Source organism: Heterodontus francisci, chromosome 3, assembly GCF_036365525.1.
Source record: "Heterodontus francisci isolate sHetFra1 chromosome 3, sHetFra1.hap1, whole genome shotgun sequence".
Lineage (NCBI taxonomy): Eukaryota > Metazoa > Chordata > Chondrichthyes > Heterodontiformes > Heterodontidae > Heterodontus > Heterodontus francisci.
In genome coordinates this window covers 106,271,629-106,292,370 of record NC_090373.1, presented here as the reverse complement: position 1 = coordinate 106,292,370, position 20,742 = coordinate 106,271,629, and the positions used below count along the sequence as shown (strand labels likewise).

Sequence of the window (20,742 nt, the reverse complement as noted above, 5' to 3'; positions counted from 1 at the left end):
TCTAAGTGCAGAAATGATATTTTCACCACAAACATGGTTATTATTTCACACATTCGAAAACTAAAAGTGTAAATTTGGAAAAAGAATAACATTAACCAGAGCTACAAATACAGTTGTAATTTAGATAAGGGAGAAACTTAAATAATGCAGCAGTCCCATCTTTTTGGAGCTCCTTAATTATGCCATCCAGTTTTTCCTTAGAATACAATCCCTAGGGCAAATGTCATTGTGCAATACTTGCCTTTGCACTGTGGAACACAATTAGCATTCCATAATTTACTGCCACCTGATATTTTTAATAAATACAAATGACAGGGCAGAACAGAAGAACAACTTTCTCTTTGCGTCTGCTTCCATGTTCAATTTGGTGGTGATGGTTGAATAATGGACAAACAGTGAATTAAGTGCCGAAAGTGCCTTTATGCTTGAATTGTTTACAACAAAGCAACCAAAATGAAAGACATCCAAATTCCTGTCATGCTGGAGTCTACTTTTTTCTGAAATAACATTATTAAACACTGCACTTTAATAATATAAGCTTTTGGCTTATGTTATATTTACCAAGACCTTTTACGGTTCTCACCTCAAACTTTTCGTTTCCTCCAGTGTTTACTTAAAAAGTATGCCTCACTAAAAGTATTTGTGCTGTTCTTTAAAGCCAAAAAAAAATTATGCAGGAGTTCTTTTACAGATGACAATTGTTAGGCTGCTATGCTATCTTTCCAAATAAAAACATTATGGCTAGATCCATAGGACAATATTAATTTGAAGTATTTGCAATATTTATAATAATCTCAAGTATCAGAGTCTATTAAAAGTCTATGAAACAATGACAGTGTATGAAACAAAGGGGATGAGTCAGATTTGGTTAGAAATGTTGTAAGGATTGTAAATGTACCTGGATAAATAGCCCCATGAGTGTACATGTCAATCACATAGCGACAGAACTGATACTGATCTGGCAGAGCAGAAGGGAAAAAAACAGCAATGAAGACAATGTACAATGTACAACAGTGATAGCTAAGTGGGACTGGTGGATTTGTTTCCATCAGCTTCACCTATAATAGGTAATAGAACAAGCTGTGCCAAGCACTAGCAGTTATTGTTGAGAACACTTACATTTTACATTAACTTAGCAACTGGGATGTATTGGGTTTCATTTTCCCTCAACTCAATTTTTATTAAATCCTTTAGCATCGAAAGGCCAGTCTAACATTCACCGATTTATCATTTCATATTTATAATGCAGAATAAAAAAAATTATATACAACTGAAGAACAATCCTTCATTCAGGGTATTCTTGGACTTGATAACGGAAAAAAAAATGATGCAGGATTGTAAATACAGTTTTAAAAGGTTAATTGTTGTTTACATTCTTATGTTTTCTCTTAATTGCATATCTGCTCGCCAACAAATTAACTGTCGAAAAATGCACGACAGCAAATTTAAAAAGACTAGCAAACTTATAAATAGATTCCAAAAAAATGTGTTTTCAGGAGATCTAGTGTGACTTATAAAAAGTATCACTGTACTCAACTGTTTCCTGGCAATGGCTTCCTAGACGAGGTATTGTACCATTTGGCTTAGTGAGCTTGAAAGTCATAATGGGACCTGAGTTATATAGTGAATCCTACACCCAAAATTTCTTTGAATTCTTGAAAAAGTGGCAGAATATTTGCACATGACATTAGTTCTTTCTCAGAAGTGTTAAAAGACTAATTTTTAATTCCTGAGTGTCTTTTTAAATATGTCAAAATGTAGATTAACTGCAGGAACTACCAGGAAATGTCTATGATTTGATGAGTTAAATTACTTGATAACAACGATGAGCTTTCCAAAATTAATTAACTGGACATTTTGGCAGCTAGCAATAACATATTTTGCATAGTTATAAATGTTAGGGTGAAAATGAATGGCTTCTGCTTGCAAGTAGCTTTGATAATGCAGTACATAGCTCTCCTGTTTTCCCCTAAATAATTAGGATAGTTTTATTGGTTTCACTGAATGGATTTTATGCTGGTTAAATAGACATTCTGCCAATATGTGCTGAAAATGGTAGGCTGGATTTTACCAGCCCCCCGATGTCGGGGATCATGGTGGAGGGGCCCGGAAAATGCCTCCGGGAGAGCCCCGCCATGGGCCTCAATGCTGGGAAAACCCCGCTCCATTTTACTGGCGGCGGCGAGGCCTCGTAGCAGCACCCCACCAGCCCCCACCACATGGCGACGGAGACTTAACCTAAATATGTCAATAAATTTTAATGAATGATTACTGACATACCTTGAAGCAACTGCTGCCCCACACCAATTTTGCGGCCGGTTGCCGGAGCTCCCGTGCCTTTGGACCTCCGTTCGGAGATCCGAGTCATAACACTGGTGGGCAGGAGGGAGGAGTGAAGTTCTCGGGGTGGGGGTGGGGGCAGTGGGGAGTGGGGAAAACTCTTCCTATCGGTTGCGGGGATGGTGGGAAGAGGTTGGGGGTCAAAGTTAGTATAGTTCTGGTTGGGGGGGAGGTAGTTCAAGATATGAGAAAAAGTTTTCTTTGGGGCAAGAGGGCAATTTGCATATTGATTACTCATTGGGGAGAGGGGATTGCAAGTGCAATTAAAAGTTAATTTTTTTCGGACAGTGGGACCTTTAAAAATGTAATTCTCACTGACGGGCTTGAAGCCCTTTAAAAATGGCGCCTTCCACGTCATTGGGGGTGGATGTTCCACCTCCTCCCTGTTAATGAGCCACAGCTCCACTGTGCACATTTTGCGCATGTGCCGCGTCATTCTTGAAGCTCGCCACCGGCGGTGAGCTTGAAAAATTCTGCTTGGTATTTTCTTCCATTTTCAATCTATGATGTTTGAAATCAAGAGAATATGAAGCACATCATGCAGATAATATCTGCTGAGTTTTACACAAAAACAATTTTCACGACAGACAAACAGAAAGACAAAAATAAACCCCATTAAAAGCATATTAGTACACTTTACTTTTCAGGCATCTGAGTCACACAGATGAGGCAAAAATGATATATGATGTATGGGTATGATGAATCAAGGGGAGAATAACACTATTCAGCTGCTTTACTTCACTGTCAGAATAATACTTGGTTAAGGTTGATATAAATATTGTGAAAGGATCTAAATGATTTTAGTTGTTGTATCTTACATTGCTATTCAAAATAAAGACAATAGTGACCTCAATTAATTTTTCTTTTAGACAGTTGTTACTTGTAAAAATTGACTTTATGTCCCATGCCTTTTCTTTTGATGTCTCTCAGATGCCTTATTTTGATTTTTATTGTTAACACCCTTTTTGTCAATATTTGTCTTTTCACCTTTATCCTTCGATTTCGGCTTGCATTCTTTGGTATCTTTCACTTTTTCCTTCCTTTTGTCTACTTGCTCAGACTTCAGTTCTGCAGGCTCCTTCTTATCTCTCTTTTTACCTTTTTTTTCTGTTTCAGCCTTAGGTTTTTCATGTTTCATGGGCTTCTCCTTTTTCACTTGGAGCTTTGGCTTTGTTTTTTCCTCCTCCTTAGGTTTTTTTTCCTCTTTCTTTACTTTCTGTACCTTTTTCTCCAATTTAATTGTTTTGAGCTTCTTCACTTTTTCTTCAGCTTTGGGTACTTTAACTTTTTTAACTACTGGGGAAAACAGAAGGTACTTTTTAAGTTTCTTTCTCTCTTTTAAGTCTCCCTGCTTTCAAATGGAATGATTTGCCGGTATGCTTAATTACTTGGAAAAGAAAAACTCTAGAAGTAGTCCTAAAACTGGGTCAAAATGCTGGAACTCCCTTCCTAACAGCACTGCTGGTGTACCTACACTCCAAGGACTGCAGTGGTTCAAGAAGGCAACTCACCACCACCTTCGCAAGGGCAATTAGAGATGGGCAATAAATGTTGGCCTCGCCAGCAACACCCATATCCCAAGAACGAATAAAAAAAACACAAGTAGATTTCCTGTGGTGCTGCTCAGATACTTTAGGGTATGGACCTCAGCATTCTGTATATGTAAGAGTAAATTTTCAAAGCTTTGTGTTGGCTTGGAGACTTGCATGATGGCAGCATTTAGGGGAGAATCAAACAAGTTGGTGAATGTATCTGACTCACACTGCTCACTCCTGATTTTGAAATTATTCATTTTAATCTCAGAAAATTGGTAGCCCCTCAAATCAGGCATGCTGACATCTGCGTCTGATTTTCCAATCTGCACGCCTGATGGGTAAAGCTTCACAGACAATTCCAACCTATCTATTGGTCTGTATTCAATTACTCCATCATTTTAAAAACTTCAATAATATCCCCTCTAAGCCTATGTTTTCTACTCTTTTCTCCCTCTGTATCCTTTTTGTAATCTGGAGGCCAGAACTATGTATTGTGTGAGTACTCTGCGGCTGGATTTTGTTCTCCCCCAGGTGTCGGGTTCCATGGCAGGGGGTTGGGGGGCCTGGTGGGAAGGGGGGGGGAGATAAGTTTATCAGGGGGTTGGTGGGGGGGGGGTGGAGAGGGATCAAATACACATGATGGGTGTATGGGATGGTGGGAAGGGTTGAATCTTAAACTTTGTGCAGTTTTGGGGGTGAAGGTCAGATGTAAAAGGTAAGTGTATTGTGGGGGGAAAGAGCAAACAGTTATTGTAATTGTTATTGGAGGGGTGGGAAAGGGGCGTTAGAAATTTATTTATTGAATTTTGGGGGTAGGACTTTAAAAATTTAAATTGGGCGTCAGGGCTGGCAGCCGTTTAAAAATGGTGTCAGCGTCTGCGCACAGGCAGCTGACGCCATTGCCGGGGACGGGCAACCTGTGCCCACCATGAAATTGTGCGGGGGAGAGGGGGGCGTACTGCCCCAGCTATTTAAATGAGTCACTGCACTTAAGAGCACGGCGGCTCTTTGGCATGCGGCCTGCCCCATTTTTTGAGCTCGCCGCCGAGATCGGTGGCAGGCTCTTAAAATCCAGCCCTAAGTGTGATCTAATCAAGTTTCTACATAAGTTCAGCATAACTTTTTTGCTTTTGAATTCTATTCCCCTACAATGCTAATGTATTTTACATTAATAACTGTCTTTTTTCAATACAAACTAACTCTTTAACTGATATGATTGTAAGCGCTTTCCTATTCCTTTGTGATTATGAGCAGTCATGGGCTACCACTGTCTTCTGCAGTTTGTTTGATTGCCTAATAGAGTTGGAGACGAACTTCCAATAGGTTTTCCTAAATTAGCTACTGTTTTTTTCTTCTGTTTATGACCTCTCTCAGGAGAGAGTACGGTGATGAACTGGGTGTATGGTCTACAACATTGCATCCTTGTCAGGATGAATTGGGCATTTTGGACCTGATCGTCTTTCTTGTCCTTTCTCAATATTTGCATATGAGTATATGAACTGTGAACAAATACATTGACAATTCTCCTATGCTGCAGCATAAGAAATAGAATTTTTACAAACTGAGAAAAGGGGTTTAAACACAAAACAAAAGTGGGAAAAGCACAGGAACACATACAGAAAAGTACGAGTGATTAAGATGCTACACAGGGGTCATAACTATGATATGTTGTGAACCAGAAGGACTGGAGATGCAGGTTCACAAAGACAGAAACAATGACTACTGAAATTAAAGAATAGTGTTAATAAAATAAATTCACTTTATTTGTCACGTTGTTCATTATTTGTAACTTCGGAAGATATCTATTTATTCAATAAAAATGTATATTTGTTAAAATGACTTGAAGTGTCTCTGCTATTTCCTTCAAGGCGTAAAGAGTGTTTTGGCAATCACAATGAGAGTTGGTGCTTAACGCTTTTGTCTAAATAACTCATTGGGTCCAATAATGTCATGCTGATGTATTGGAAGCTGCTTACTTTTAAGAGAGCAAGCTCACCTCACTCCATAATGCAAGATCAGCTAATTCAAATATTTAGACACCACTCCAAGTATGCTATGTGTGAAACACCGGAAGAGTGCTGAGTTTCAGAAATGTTATTGAGTACAAGCAGCTGCTAAAGGAGCTCCCTACTGTGCTTTTTTAAATTCCATATTTTGGAAAATAAAAGGCCCAATTCAGCAGTAAGGTGTTGGATGCCATGTTGCAAGAGATCCTGCAATGAAAGAAGGCTCTAGGTGGCAGAAATTTTATTCATCACTTGTCCTCCCTCTTTTATGTGCCTATTTCCGTCTAGACCATTGTTAATGCAATACAGTGGAATTATAGAGCATTCCTTGAATCATCATATGAATGTGCAGGCTCAATAATGTCCTTTTGGGTCACTTTACTATGCATATTGAGTATCTGTGCCTCATAATACAGGCATTAATCATAGTGGTGCCAGAAAGCTCAGACAAAGATGTGGGTTATATGGAACATCTTAAAAGTTGATTGAATGAAATGGAAAGGTTTAGTAAGTTAGTAAGTGAAATCTTTTCAGAACCATTTGGCTGCTGAAATCGGGAAGACTATAGGATCTTTCTGGATGGACGAACGAAGATGGCCTGAATGGCTATCCAAGAAAGAAAATAAATAACTACTTGTATTTCAAGACCTCCCAAAGCACTTCACAACCAATGAAGTAATTTTGAAGTGTGGGCAATGCTGCAATTGAAGAGATGTGGCAGCCAATTTGTGCACAACAAGGTTCTACTGAAGCACAATGAGATAATGGCCAAGTAATCTGGCCTTTTTTGTGATGTTGGTTGAGGGATAAATATTGACTAGGAGACTGGGAAAACTTCCTTGCTCTTCTTCAAAATAGTGCTATGGTATCTTTTATATCCACCTGATAGGGCAGACAGGGCCTCTGGGAGGGCAGTGCTCCCCCAAGTACTGCACAGGTGTTCCAACCTAGATATTTTGCTCGAGTCTGTGGAGTGGGACTTGAACCCTCATACGTCCAACTCAGAGGTAAGAGTGCTATCACTGAGCCAAAGTTGACACATAAGACTATCTTGTAATCTTGTAACCAGGGATGCACACAGCAATCTTCTTGACAGGACAATTGCAGTTCCTGTCCGGAATCCAAATAGCAACTATCAGTAGCTGCAGTGTAAAAGCATTCCCACGTAACAGTTAAAGTAGAGCTATAGTTTACATTCTTACCACTTTTAAGAAACTATTCTATCAAAAATAATGGGCAATGATATTGATGTTTCTTTGTTCTGACACCAAGGATAGCATCAACTTTTCACCGAAGTGCCTCTACTGGTTATGAGTGGTGTTTACCTTTTGATGGAGCTTTTTGCTTTGTTTCTTCTTTTGCTATAATCTTTCTTTCAGGTTTTTGTCTTTTAGTCTCTGTGAGTGAAAGCACATACATCAAGAATGTGAAAACAACAAAAACACAACTAAAATAATGCCTGGGAAAAGGATGTCATAAAACAAAATCCATTTTCAAGGAAAACAAAGTCTGGTAATTATGGTGCACAAAGTATATTATTTTCATCAAAATCTGATATAATTTCAGCATAAATACAAATGGATTTGAATGGATAGCCAGTAAAATATCATCACAATATAGAATATAGTACTATTTCCTCTATTGTCAGTATTGTGTTTTATGCATTAATTCAGTCAGAGTTGTAATGAAATAAACAAACTAATGAAAATATGTTGAAGGCTAAGCAAAGATTCTTACCTGGTGGTGCAGCTGAAAAAGACAAAGAAGGGGATACAATCATTTAAAAAATAATTCCATATATCATTTTTCTATAATCAAAACATGGAAATAACTATCATGTTGGCATAGCCAGTTTCTACACTGCCTTTTGCTTTTAGGCACATTGCATGGTTTCATGTGACAACGATCAGTAAAACCGGTAAAAAGGATAAGACCATAAGAAAGCGTAAATCATGGAAAGTTCATCAGCCCTCTGAACTGATCCCTAATGATGTACCTTGTACAATTTGCATTTATGTGGAGTTTATCTATTCTTTTTATAGGAAGAAATGATACTTTGTGCTATTAGTAGATGAACATTTAACTTATTCATATGAAATCCTTTTGCCTGTTACTTTAATAGGGGAGCTAATCTATTCATTTTATTTATATTTAAATCATTTATACACTAATGCCTCAATTAAAATAGTAGACAAATGAATTTCATATGAATATAACCTGTTCATCAGCTAATTTCACATGGTATGGTTACGTTGCATTATTCTTTTGATGGGGACAAGCAACATCAGGTAAAATCTCCAACACAAAAGAGTGTATTTTCCCTTTGTTTGCTATGCTTCAATGCACTTTGGAGTTCCCTTAAGATTAAGATTTATAACAAAAGTTATAAGCTTAATCAAAATTTGGTCATATATCTTTTATCAAAATAAACTTTGAGCCGCGTGTTATTCAATGCTGGCACAAGAGCATGCCATAACATGCAGTGTAGAATGCAGGTGAACACTCTCAGAAATGGTGACTTTCTAATCTTAGTTTACTTTTCGATGCTTTCTGTTGCTGGAAGGTGGGATAAGATTGGGCGGCTAGTTTTTTCAGCTGGTGCAGACACGATGGGCTGAATGGCCTCTTTCTGTGCTGTAACTTTTCTATGGTTTCTATTAGTTGGTCTCTCAAGAAGATGCTGAGATGGATGTCCAGTATTTCCCCACAGGAAAAGAAAAATGGTAGCTGGAGGGAAAATTATCCTTGTACATCTTCCGGTAGTCAGTTAGAGGAATAGTGATGGTACAGGTTTGTGAATAGGTAGCTTGCTTATCATCTTGGCCATGGAATGATTCCCTCTGCTTCCCCAGTGCCTTAGTGGGTAAATGTAGTCTTCAGCATGTAAATAAGTTATACAAGCAGTTCCTATACATGGTCCCTGACCTGTGCTGTGTAAACTGATATTAGTCCACATGGCATTAAGAGTTCTATAATAGGCCTTAGAAACCTGGGATCGGCCAAGTAAAAATCAGCGAGATTTCTGTTCCAGATTGCTGTCCAATGACCACTGATGAAATGCATGCATGTTCTGGACACTGGATGATAGATGGCCACGTCTTGGTTGTGAGTCTGCTATGTAAAATAGCCTGTTAACCCTTTTACTCTGGGCTCACACAAAAAGGCCACTTAGGTGAAGCACCGGAGGGTTGAGCACCTATGAACTAGAGACCAGCAGCATCTTCAGGACACGAGGGAAAAAATTAGAAAATAATCCCAAAATTTCACCATTTAATCATACTAAATCTAAATATTACACAGTTGACAGATTCTAATTATTTTAAGTAGAGTAAAGCAGTTTAGTAAATAAGTATTATAAAATGCATTTCCCTATAGACATGTGCATTTGACTTTCAATCTGTTTGTATGAGTAAAAGCTTCTTTGCAGCAAAACTCACTGGAATATTTACAAAGAAAATCAATCCTATTGGGATTTAAGAAAGACATGGAGAAGGAATGAAAACTGCAGGGTTTGAGATATATATCCCATGTCTGCCCTGTCAAGAAAATGTGCCAGCTAAATTGTGGAATTTCAATGTGTGCACTGTTTTCTCAGATGTGCATGTGTCGTTTAATGGAGAACTCAAATATGATGAATTCTGCGGTGGCCACTGCTGGGACTGCACCCAGCTGACAGAAGCAAGAGGGTTGCTGGCCTGGAAACAAGTTTTGGGGCCTTGCCGAGGACAATCAGGCGGACCCCAGCGAGGCAACGGGTGTTGATTGGTTGGGGGGGGGTCTTTATTTTAGTTGGGATGGTTGGGGCTTCGGAGGGTAGCCCTCCGTGGGGCACAGGGTGCCAGATCATGAGGGCCCCCCAGCCTGCAAGAAGGATGCCAGGCCTTTACCTGGTGGCCTTCTAGGGGCCTTTGCCGTCTGGCTGGTAAAATACCAGCAGCAATGGGAGGAAGCTCTTAAGTAACAGTTAATTGGCCAATTAAGGGCCTTGAATGGCTTGGGGCGGGCGGACCATTTCTTGCCTCTGCTACCCCACGTAAAATTGCAGGTGGGCAGGAAGGCTTCGGGAATGGCACCCCCCCCCACCTCCCACTCAATTTTACAGCCCCCCTACCCAACCCTGCATGCCACCAGCCCACTCTTGTGTGTAGGGCCATTAAATTCCGGCCTGCATTTTATTTTCAAAACTCTCCACAGCTGTGTTCTGTAGAGGAATCTATTAAACCTGCAACATTGGCCCAGGTTTTGTGGTGAGGCTAACAGAGCTCACTGTAATTAAACAGTAAATCAGACTGTAACTTCTGGCAACCACACATGCACTGTTAAAGCAGAAATCAGAAAGCTAGTGTTCAAGTTAACCTGCTCCCCCAGAAGCTGCACAATGACAGTATCTCGCCAAGAGAATTGTCAGTGAAACATATGGAAAGGCATGAAGTTGCTGTACTTATGTGTTAGATACCCACGTAACATGACCGGAAAAGTTAGGAGTGGACGATTCATCTCTGCCTCCTCTTGAGGTTCCCAGCATCACAGATGCCAGACTTCAGCCAATCTGATTCACTCAATGTGATTTCAGAAAACAGTTGGATGCACTGGATACTGCAAAGGCTATGGGCCGTGACAACGTTCTGGCAATCATACTGAAGACGTGCTCCAGAACTGGCTGCGCTCTTAGCGAAGCTGCTCCAGTACAGCTACAACACTGGCATCTATCCGGCAATGTGGAAAATTGCCCAGGTAGGTCCTGTACACAAAAAACAGGACAAATCCAACCTTGCCAATTATCACCCTATCAGTCTACTCTCAATCATCAGCAAAGTGATGGACGGGGTCGTCGACAATGCTATCAAGCGGCATTTGCTCAGCAATAACCTGCTCAATGAGGCCACTCACTCAGCTCCTGACCTCATAACAGCCTTGGTCCAAACATGGACAAAAGAGCTGAATTCAAGAGGTGAGGTGAGAGCGACTGCCCTTGACATCAAGGCAGCATTTGACCGAGTATGGCATCAAGGAGCCTTAGCAAAACTGGAGACAATAGGAATCGGGGGAAAATTCTCCACTGGTTGGAGTTGTACCTAGCACAAAGGAAGATGGTTGTGGTTATTGGAAGTCAATCATCTCAGTCCCATGACATCACTGCAGGAGATTCTCAGGGTAGTGTCTTATGCCCAACCATCTTCAGCTGCTTTGTCAATGACCTTTCCTCAACCATAAGGCGAGAAGTGGGGATGTTCACTGATGATTGCACAATGTTCACCACCATTCGCAACTCCTTAGATACTGAATCAGCCCGTGTCCAGATGCAGCTAGGCCTGGACAACATCCAGGCTTGGGCTGATAAGTGACAAGTGACATTCGCGCCACACAAGTGCCAGGCAATGACCATCGCAAATAAGAGAGAATCTAACTATCCGCCTTTCATGTTTGTGTTACCGTTGCTGAATCCCCCACTATCAACATCCTGGGGGTCACTATTAACCAGAAACTGAACTGGACCAGCCACATAAATACTGTGGCTAGAAGAGCAGGTCCCAGACTGGGAATTCTGTAGGGGGTAACTCACCTCATGTCTCCCCAATGGCTGACCACCATCTACAAAGCACAAGTCAGGAGTGTGATGGAATACTCTCCACTTGCCTGGATGGGTGCAGCTCCAACAACACTCAAGAAGCTCAACACCATCCCAGGACAAAGCAGCCTGCTTGATTGACACCCCATCCACCACCTTCAACATTCACTCCTTTCACAACCGAGGCACAGTGGCAGCAGTGTGTACCATTACCAAATGCATTGCAGCAACTCACCAAGGTTCCTTCGACAGCACCTTGCAAACCTACGACCTCTATCACCTAGAAATATAAGGGTAGCAGACACATGGGAACACCACCACCTACAAGTTCACCTCCATGAAACACACCATCCTCACTTGGAACTATATTGCCGTTCCTTCACTGTAACTCCCTCCCTAACAGCATTGTTAGCATACCTACAGTCCAAGGACGGCAGCAATTCAAGAAGGCAGCTCAGCACCACCTTCTCAAGGGCGATTAGGGATGGGCAATAAATGCTGGCCTAGCCTGCGACACCCACATCCCATGAACAAATAAATAAAAAACAAACTCACTGCCAATGAAACATAACTTTTACAAGTCTAGAACCTATTTCTTTAGATTTTAATGCTATTGGAGATTTTATTTTTTACTATTTTTTTCTGTAATTTTTATCTCTTAATCCCATTTTTCTTTTCCCCTTTCTGTTTCATCTTCTGTACATAATTTGACATTGAATTAAATAGTCTAACTTACATGTCCTGCTTCGGACTCTGTGGCTTATTGAGAATTCTTCAAATTTATTGGTTAAGGAGATGCACTGTTGTTTGCGCTGTTCAAACAGGTCCCACATTTGCTGTAAAGGGCATTGTCAAGGAACTATTTTTTTCCTCCTCTGTTTAAAACAGTGTACCTTTAAGACAGAGGGAGCAGTTTTAGATTCCTGAGAACAGTGTGCCACAGCTGCACCTGTTTCCTAGGCCACAGCTGGAGAGAGGGGTCACATGGTGTACTGTAACTTTTAACAGTGTGTTAAAACTGGTTAAAACCAGTTTGTACTGGGAGACTGGCGAAGCGTGCTTGCCTTGAAGGAAGAGAATTCTCTCAGAAGAAATTCTACAATGAGCAACAGGCTGTGTTAATTGCCTAAGGACAAAAAAAACCCCTTTGAAGAGAACATTTGTATTGCTGGAGGTAGCAAATTCCTTTTCTTTACTTCTAATCTAAGAAGTCTTTGCTTCAAGATTGACTCTCTATCATCTGTTTGTGTTTGCTGGAATTTTCAATAAAGTTTCTACTGAATGTCTGCCAGTTTTAAAATCTGAGTGGACACATTGTTGTGCTCCTTGTTGGGTGGCACAGTGGCGCATGGGCGGCACAGTGGCGCAGTGGTTAGCACCGCAGCCTCACAGCTCCAGGGACCCGGGTTCAATTCTGGGTACTGCCTGTGCGGAGTTTGCAAGTTCTCCCTGTGTCTGTGTGGGTTTTCGCCGGGTGCTCCAGTTTCCTCCTATATCCAAAGACTTGCAGGTGATAGGTAAATTGGCCGTTGTAAATTGCCCCTAGTGTAGGGAGGTGATAGGGAATATGGGATTACTGTAGGGTTAGTATAAATGGGTGGTTGTTGGTTGGCACAGACTCGGTGGGCCGAAGGGCCTGTTTCAGTGCTGTATCTCTGAATAAAAAACTGTATGACGCCTGCTGCAGCCTAAGTGCTTTGAATGCCTATCTAACAAAAGACTGTTTTGTCGAATTTGTGTGAAAAGTTCGAGTGGCACCTGATTGTTCTAATCTGGATACCTCATCAACCAGGAACGTAACTCACAAAAACCTACAACCCAGTTATTTATTTATTCTTAAGAAACAGCTAATTTTTAAAAACACTATTTTTGAAATCAGTTAACTGTTGATTTTGAATGTATGTACGTGAATGGGGGAGTTAGGATAAATAAGAAGTTATAAAGTCTTTAGACATAAATTTATTTTAATAGTGTTTAAGATTTAGTTTATTAATAAATAGTTAATTTTTTATTGTTTAAAGATACCTGGTTTGGTTTATTTTTATTCTGGGGGTTACTAAAGTGTTTAATTTGGCTAATTTCCGGTAGGTGGGAAAACTAATAATATGCTGCGACCTGCGGGGTATTGGGACTGAATTGACCGTGCATTACTCCCGCCTCGGTGGTAACAGCATCACAATGAAATGGATTTCTGATCACCACAAGTTCCAGTGCAAAAGCCTATAGAAAGTCAGTAGGCAAGTGTAATTGTAACAAATGCTGACCGCAAAATCTGGGAAAAGTATTTATTTCATTACATTAGTTATGCTTGCCCACTTACTCCATGTGAGTATTTGAACAAAGAGCTGGCACAGATATGATGGGCTGAATGACCATCTTTGGTGCTGCAAACTTATATCGTTCTATTATTTCAGTCTTTACAACATGTAAGGCCTGACAAGCCATGAAAGAATTCATAGTTTCCTCAGATTTCCTGTCAATGCCAAAAGACCATTTTCCTTTTACTCAATAATGCCTTAATATTCATAGTTCCTTGCTGATATCATAGGGGTATATTTCCTCAGTGTTTCTCTCAATCCACCACTTTGACTTCGGCAGAAATCCCATTGATATACATAAATTGGGTTTTTGCCAAATTTCCACTGTAGTTACAGCAGCGGAGTCAGAGACGGCCCAAGGAGATTCCCAATTTATTTATGTCACTCACTGTGATATTGCAGAATTTTGGGTATTATGATTTATTCTTTGGAACGACATCAGTTATTGATTTTTCTGTTGTTATAGTCAATAGTGAGTTATGCATCTCATATATCACATACAATTTACATGTACAGTGACAGTGTATCATAATTTATACCTTTGTATTGTCAGGCTTTGATAATTAAGAAAGCTTTGATGTATATAGTACCTTATCACATCTCTCAGCAATATCTCACCATGCTTCACACAAAATAATTTGATATTCAGTGATTGCTATAACATACACAAACGTGGCTGCTATTTCGGATACAGGAAAATCACATAAAAATAAGATTTGCAGTTAATCGACTTTTGGTTGAAGAAGGAATGCTTTGCAGCACCATTCCCTGCTCTTATCCAAATAATGCTATGGAAATTTTAATATATTACCAGTGCAAGAAGATGGGGACCACAGTTTAACATCTCATCTGACAGACATTAATTTCAATAAGATAGTAGTTCCTCAGTACTTAAATAACGTCAGCTGTGATAATGTGCTCACATCCTGCAGTGGAACTTGAACCCACAGCAACTGAAATGAGAACACTAATACTGAGACAAACTGACTTCAGTATTTTGGAACTGTGTACTGCATGATAAAGCTGATTAACTCCTCACGAGCAGTGTTGAAGAGCAGCTCCTAATGGAGTTTCGGTTTTAGTATCATGACATATAATCTGTCAGATTATTTTTTTTTTCCTGTCTGATATTCCACAGCCATTTGTGGATCCAAAATGAAGAATTCAACAATGGCTCTCCAAGGATGGGTTAAAGAAGTCTATGAATGTTAGTAATCTAAATTGGACAATTATAAACTTACTCAGAGAAACATTGTACTTCATGTTACTACAAGAAATTCTCATTCAACCTGGGTATATTATTGTTCTGTAGGAGATAATAAATGACTCGCATAACTGACAGTTTTTTCTGTTCTCTGCCTAGTCGCTCTAAATTAGTAACCACCCAGAGTTATCTATTTCATAGTGTGACAGTATGATATAATTGTGTCAAAAGTAATTTTTCAACTTCTGGAACTTCTCTTACTTTCATGAATGGTCATTGACCTGAAACATTAACTGTTTCTCTCTCCACAGATGCTGGCAGACCTGCTGAGCAATTCCAGCACTTTCTGTTTTTATTTCAGATTTCCAGCATATTCAGTAGTTTGCTTTTATTTAAGAACTTTTGAAGTGTAGTCACTGTTGTAATGTAGGAAACATGGCAGCCAAGTTGCGCACAGCAAACTCTCACAAACAGCAATGTGATATTGACCAGATAATCTGTTTTTGCGATCTTGATTGAGGGAGAAAGAAAAAAACAGGGAACTATAGGCCAGTTAGCCTGATATCAGTTGTTGGGAAAATGCTGCTAACTATTATTAAGGGAATCTTAGCAACGCACTTCGAAAACCATTGTATGATCAGACAAAGTCAGCATGATTTTATGAAAGGGAAATCATGTTTGAAAAACGTATTAGAGTTTTTTGAGGATGTAATGAATCGGGTACATAAAGGGGAACTCATGGATGTAGTATACTTGGATTTCCTAAAGGCATCCGATAAGGTACACACAAAGCTTCATACACAATCTAAGGGCTCAGAAGTTGGAGTTACACATTAGCATTGTAAGAAATGTGGATTCTGTCATTTTTACTGGCCTTTTTTTGTATTATGATCTTTAGATACTTTCATACGTATATGTTTTGTATAAGCTTTTGGTAAATGAAGAGCTCACTTTAGCTGTGTATCTTACTGGGAAAAAAAATGCTGCCTATACAGTTTGAGTCAACCAGAATTACTTTGTGATTGCTTTGGTAATCACAAGGAAAAGAACATATATCGAAAACTATGTAACAAGTCGTGATCAAAATGTAACAGAAAAACAAGATGAGTCTCATTGGAAATGGATGACCTAATAACATGAACGGTGAAAGGGAAAGAAAAGAACAGATATTTAAAACTATGTAACAAGTTATGATCAAAATGCAACAGAAAAGCAGGATGAGTCTTGTCGGAAACGTGTGATTTAATGGATCTCAAGGTTATAATGCATTGTTTTGCACGTGATCATGATTAATGTACAAATGGAAGTACTGACAAATGAAATGGCAGGACCAATCGAAACAGTGATATGTATGAACCAACCAATCAGTGCACAGGAGAATAAAAGGAGAGATCTGGAGCATTTTGGTGCACAGATTTGAAGAAGACAAAGGGAGAGACAAGAGAAGAGGGATCACGAGCTGTCTGTGCCACTAGAGCCAGTGGAGAGTAAAGGCCATCTGGACTAAGATATTGACTGCCTTGGATTTGTTAAGCATTGCTTTTAGCCTTAATAAATCATCCTGATACCACTACATCAGGTGTCTCCTTGTCCGAATTCTTATTGTCTGTTTCAAGAACAAATTATAAGTAAGGTTCTAAATCTTACAGCATGGAAAGAGGATTGGTTAACAGATAGGAAGCAGAGAGTAAAGATAAACAGGGCATTTTCAAGCAGGCAGGCTATGACTAGGATCAGTGGTGGGGCCTCAGCTATTTACAATCTATATTAAGGACTTAAATGAAGACAGTGATATTAATGTACTTCAGTTTGCTGACAATACAAAGCTAGGTGGGAATGTAAGCTATGATGAGGACATAAAGTGGCTGCAAAGAACTATGGACAGTTTACGTGAGTGGGCAACAAGGTGGCAGATGGAGTGCAGTGGTGGGGGGCAGTATGAGGTTATTCACATTGGTAGTAAGAATAAAAAAGCAGAATATTTTTTGAAAGATGTGAAACTTGTAAATGTTGATGTTCAGAGGGACTTGGGTGTACTCAAACAAGAAACACAGAAAGTTACCATGCAGGTACAGCAAGCAATCGGGAAGGCAAATGGCATGTTGGCCTTTATTGCAAGGGGGTTGGAGTACAAGAATAAAGAAGCCTTGCTACAGTTGTACAGGGCTTTGGTGAGACCACACCTGGAGTACTGTGCACAGTTTTGGTCTCCATATTTAAGGAAGGATATACTTGCATTAGAGCTGGTGCAGTAAAGGTTCACTAGACTACTTCCTGAGACAAGAGGGTTGTCCAATGATGGGAGGCAAGTAAATTGGCCCCATACTATCTGGAATTTAGAAGTATGCGAGGTGATTTCATTGAAGCATACAAGATTCTGAAATGTCTTGATAGGATAGAGACTGAGAGGTTGTTCCCCTGTCTAACACGGGAGGTTTTTTGAGATTCTTTAAGAGTACAGAGATTGTTGAATCAGGTAGGAAGGCTATTTGATGCTGTTACGACCGAAGCAGGAGGAGTGCACTGTTTATTCTAGTCCCACTTCTCCACAGGTCACAACATATTATTTAACATTTCTGACTTACTGATATGAACAATCATATACTCTATTTTTCCCAGAATAGAACACACTAACCAGGTTTCTTTAATGAACAACAAAATTATCAGTTTATTATAAAACAAGTTTTAACTAGTAATGAAGTAAAAACATAAAAACACAGATTGAATTCTCTTCTTACCTGAGTCCCTTCACACTCTCACTCACACACATATACACCAGTTAACCGAAAAATAAAAAGAGATTTTTTTTAAATTCAGAGCTCTGTTTCAGACAAAAAATATGCTTGGGCAGATTACTTGCTCATTTTTGAAGAAAACAGCAGATGAGATATGTTGCTGCAAAACTGGTATACAGTCTAACTTCTGAGTACATACAAACAGGTCACTGAAATCTTTTCGAACAATTCTTTTCAGGTGGCGTTGAGAAGTAATTTAGCAGGCTTTCTTCAAAGACAGGAGATGAGATAAATCAACACAGTGGACTTCACAGGGTCTTTAATAGACTTGCTGGAAAGCGAGCTGGGTCGTAGTCTTCTTTCCATTTTTTGGAATTCTCCAGCAGACTTGAATTTGTCAGCCATTCTCTCCAGAAGGTAAAACACAAACTGACCCAACAACCAAAAAGCTTGAGAATTTTTTTTCTGCCCATCCCAGGTGTGCTCTGCTGCTACTGGGCTTGTCCAATCAACAGATGCTTGTTACTTCTCTAATCCTGTTACCAGGGTTTCTGTTCTATCTTTAACTTGAGTCATGTGACAACCAGTAACATTGTTGCCAATCTAGTTCTCTCAGTGTCCTCTTGATGGCTCTTTATAAAAAAAAAAACTGGTCCAACATTTATTCAGTTTAACTATAAATTCCTCTAAAAATATTTTTTAACAAAAACAGAATCACTTTCATAACAACGAGCAGATCTTTTTTTGGCAACATCTGCTCTTGAAAAATTGTAACCAAGTAAAGAGTGTTATTCATAGTGGGAATCACCCCTTATCTCAGTATTACTGTTGGATGCGTTCAGAGAAAAGGCTACAATCTCTTAGATGCAGGGCATATCAGTTCTTATACATGTTTGCGCCTTTCTATATAAGAACTTTTTAACAGGAGCCTGATGAATGGATAAGGATATGCACTCAGGATGGGATTGATTGATTGATTTTTTTAAATTAATGGAATTAGTTTTTAACATATTTTAATCAAGTTAGGGTAATTTTCTTTTGTTTTATTGTTATTATTCATATGTAATTTTAATGAATGAGTGATGTACCTGAAATGAATTTCCGTATGGACAATAAACTAAATTGAATTGAATTGAATAAACTGTCAAAAAGTATCCTACATACAAACATATGGATTAGGAGCAGGAGTAGGCCTCTCGGCCCCTCGAGCCTGCTCCGCCATTGAATAAGATCATGGCTGACCTGATTGCAACCTCAACTCCACACTCCCGCCTACCCCTGATATCCTTTCGCTCCCTTGCTTATCAAGAATCTATCTACCTCTGCCTTAGAAATATTTAAAGACTCTGCTCCCATTGCTTTTTGAGGAAGAGAGTTCTAAAGACTCATGATCCTCAGAGAAAAAATGTCTCCTCATCTCTGTCTTAAATGGGTGACCCCTTATTTTTAAATAGTGACCCCCAGTTCTAGATTCTCCCACTAGAAGAAATGTCCTTTCCACATCCCTCCTGTCAAGATCCCTCAGAATCTTATATGTTTCAAACAATTCCCCTCTTATTCTTCCAAACTCCAGTGGATATAATCCTAGCCTGTCCAACCTTTCCTCATAAGACAATCTGCCCATTCCAGGTATTAGTCCACTACATCTTCTCTTAACTGCCTCCAATGCATCTACATCCTTCCTTAAATAAGGAGAGCAATACTGTACACAGTATTCCAGATGTGATCTCACCAATGCCCTGCACAACTGAAGCATAACCTGCCTACTCCTGCACTCAACTTCCCTCACAATAAATGACAACATTCTATTAGCCTTCCTAATTACTTGCTGTACCTGCACACCAACCCTTTGAGATTCATGCACTAGAACACACAGAGTAGTAGCCAATTTTAACCTTTTGTTTCCACTTCATGTGGTATCAAATGCTGGATGTTGGCATGTCTTCCTCCAGTGCCTGGCATTCTCTGGCATTTTGTGCTTACTTTTCCTGTAGGAGGAATGCACATTGTTTGTTGGCTGCTGCAGTTTTCAGATCCTTCAATCAAAAGCAGTCAGTCTTCATGGAATGGATTGCATTAAGAATAGGTTTCAGAGAGCAATGGGGCCCAGATTGTGAAACTATAGTGTGCCATCTTTCATTACAGGATGTGAAATAATGAACATGAATGCTGTCAAATGACTTTGCTTCTGAGACAATGAACAGGGTATGATACCCCAAAGGGAAATGCTTGACTACTGTTATACAGAATATCAATTTGCTTCTCTGTGATTCAGTTATCTGTCCTGTTTTTCACCTTATGAAAATATTATCTTTGCTGACCTAGTCAGGTCACTCAATTTCTCACTAAATTGCGTGATAGTCACTTCCCCGATACTCCATCAATAACGTTCCTCTATATAAAAGTATTAGCGTCTCACTTTTTTCCTTCTTTAGCTCTAGCCAGTTTAGTCACTCTTCCAAGAGTCTGCTCAGCCCTTTAATTAGAGGTTATGTTCTTGCTCTGTCCCTCAGCAATTTTTCTGGATTCCCTGGCCTACCTGGCCCCCTGCTGGACTTCCACACTTGACTCTGATCGATTTTTTTGCCGAGCATAAGGACCACTCTACCACACTTACACTGGAAGAGCAGGAACCCAAGCATTTCCATGTTACAATCTTTATCAGTGACATTTGAATGCAGCACATTCATTAATGGCTACTTATTTCACACACACTAGGAAAGAATATGGCTAGCATTAAGACAGGCAGTCTTAATTTTGCAGCAATCTCCTCATCGCTTATGGCAGATTGCAAAAGAGGATATAATTGCATTGAAGGACAGTTCAAACTCAGCAATCTATCTTCATCACTCGACTTTACTCATTATGATAGATTGTTGATAAAGTCTGGGCATAAAAGATGCATGACCAATAAATGTACTATGCAAGAAATGATGAACATGATTCCATGTTTCCATGACAACCAATATTGCTCTTTATCAGATGACAATCAAGTTTATTAAAAAGCACAATGAACTTGACAATGTCTTTATGTA

At 39.6% G+C, this 20,742-nt stretch overlaps 1 protein-coding gene across 1 annotated transcript; it reads right to left on the bottom strand.

Annotated features, from left to right (window-relative positions):
* Positions 1-3,235: 3,235 nt before the first annotated feature.
* LOC137367130 (uncharacterized) lies at positions 3,236-20,355 on the bottom strand. The gene is made up of 4 exons (XM_068028568.1): positions 20,247-20,355; positions 7,619-7,630; positions 7,207-7,278; positions 3,236-3,633 (listed from the first exon to the last, which is right to left on the bottom strand). Exons 1-4 carry the CDS (start codon positions 20,353-20,355, stop codon positions 3,236-3,238), a joined length of 591 nt encoding a protein of 196 aa, XP_067884669.1.
* Positions 20,356-20,742: the final 387 nt, after the last annotated feature.

Coding starts and splice junctions, on each gene's coding strand:
- LOC137367130 (XM_068028568.1), bottom strand. CDS start 20,355: ATGGAAATGCTTGGGTTCCTGCTCTTCCAGTGTAAGTGTGGTAGAGTG. Junction 3,634..7,206: donor GCAAAAAGCTCCATCAAAAG/GTAAACACCACT, acceptor TTTCCCCAGTAG/TTAAAAAAGTTAAAGTACCC.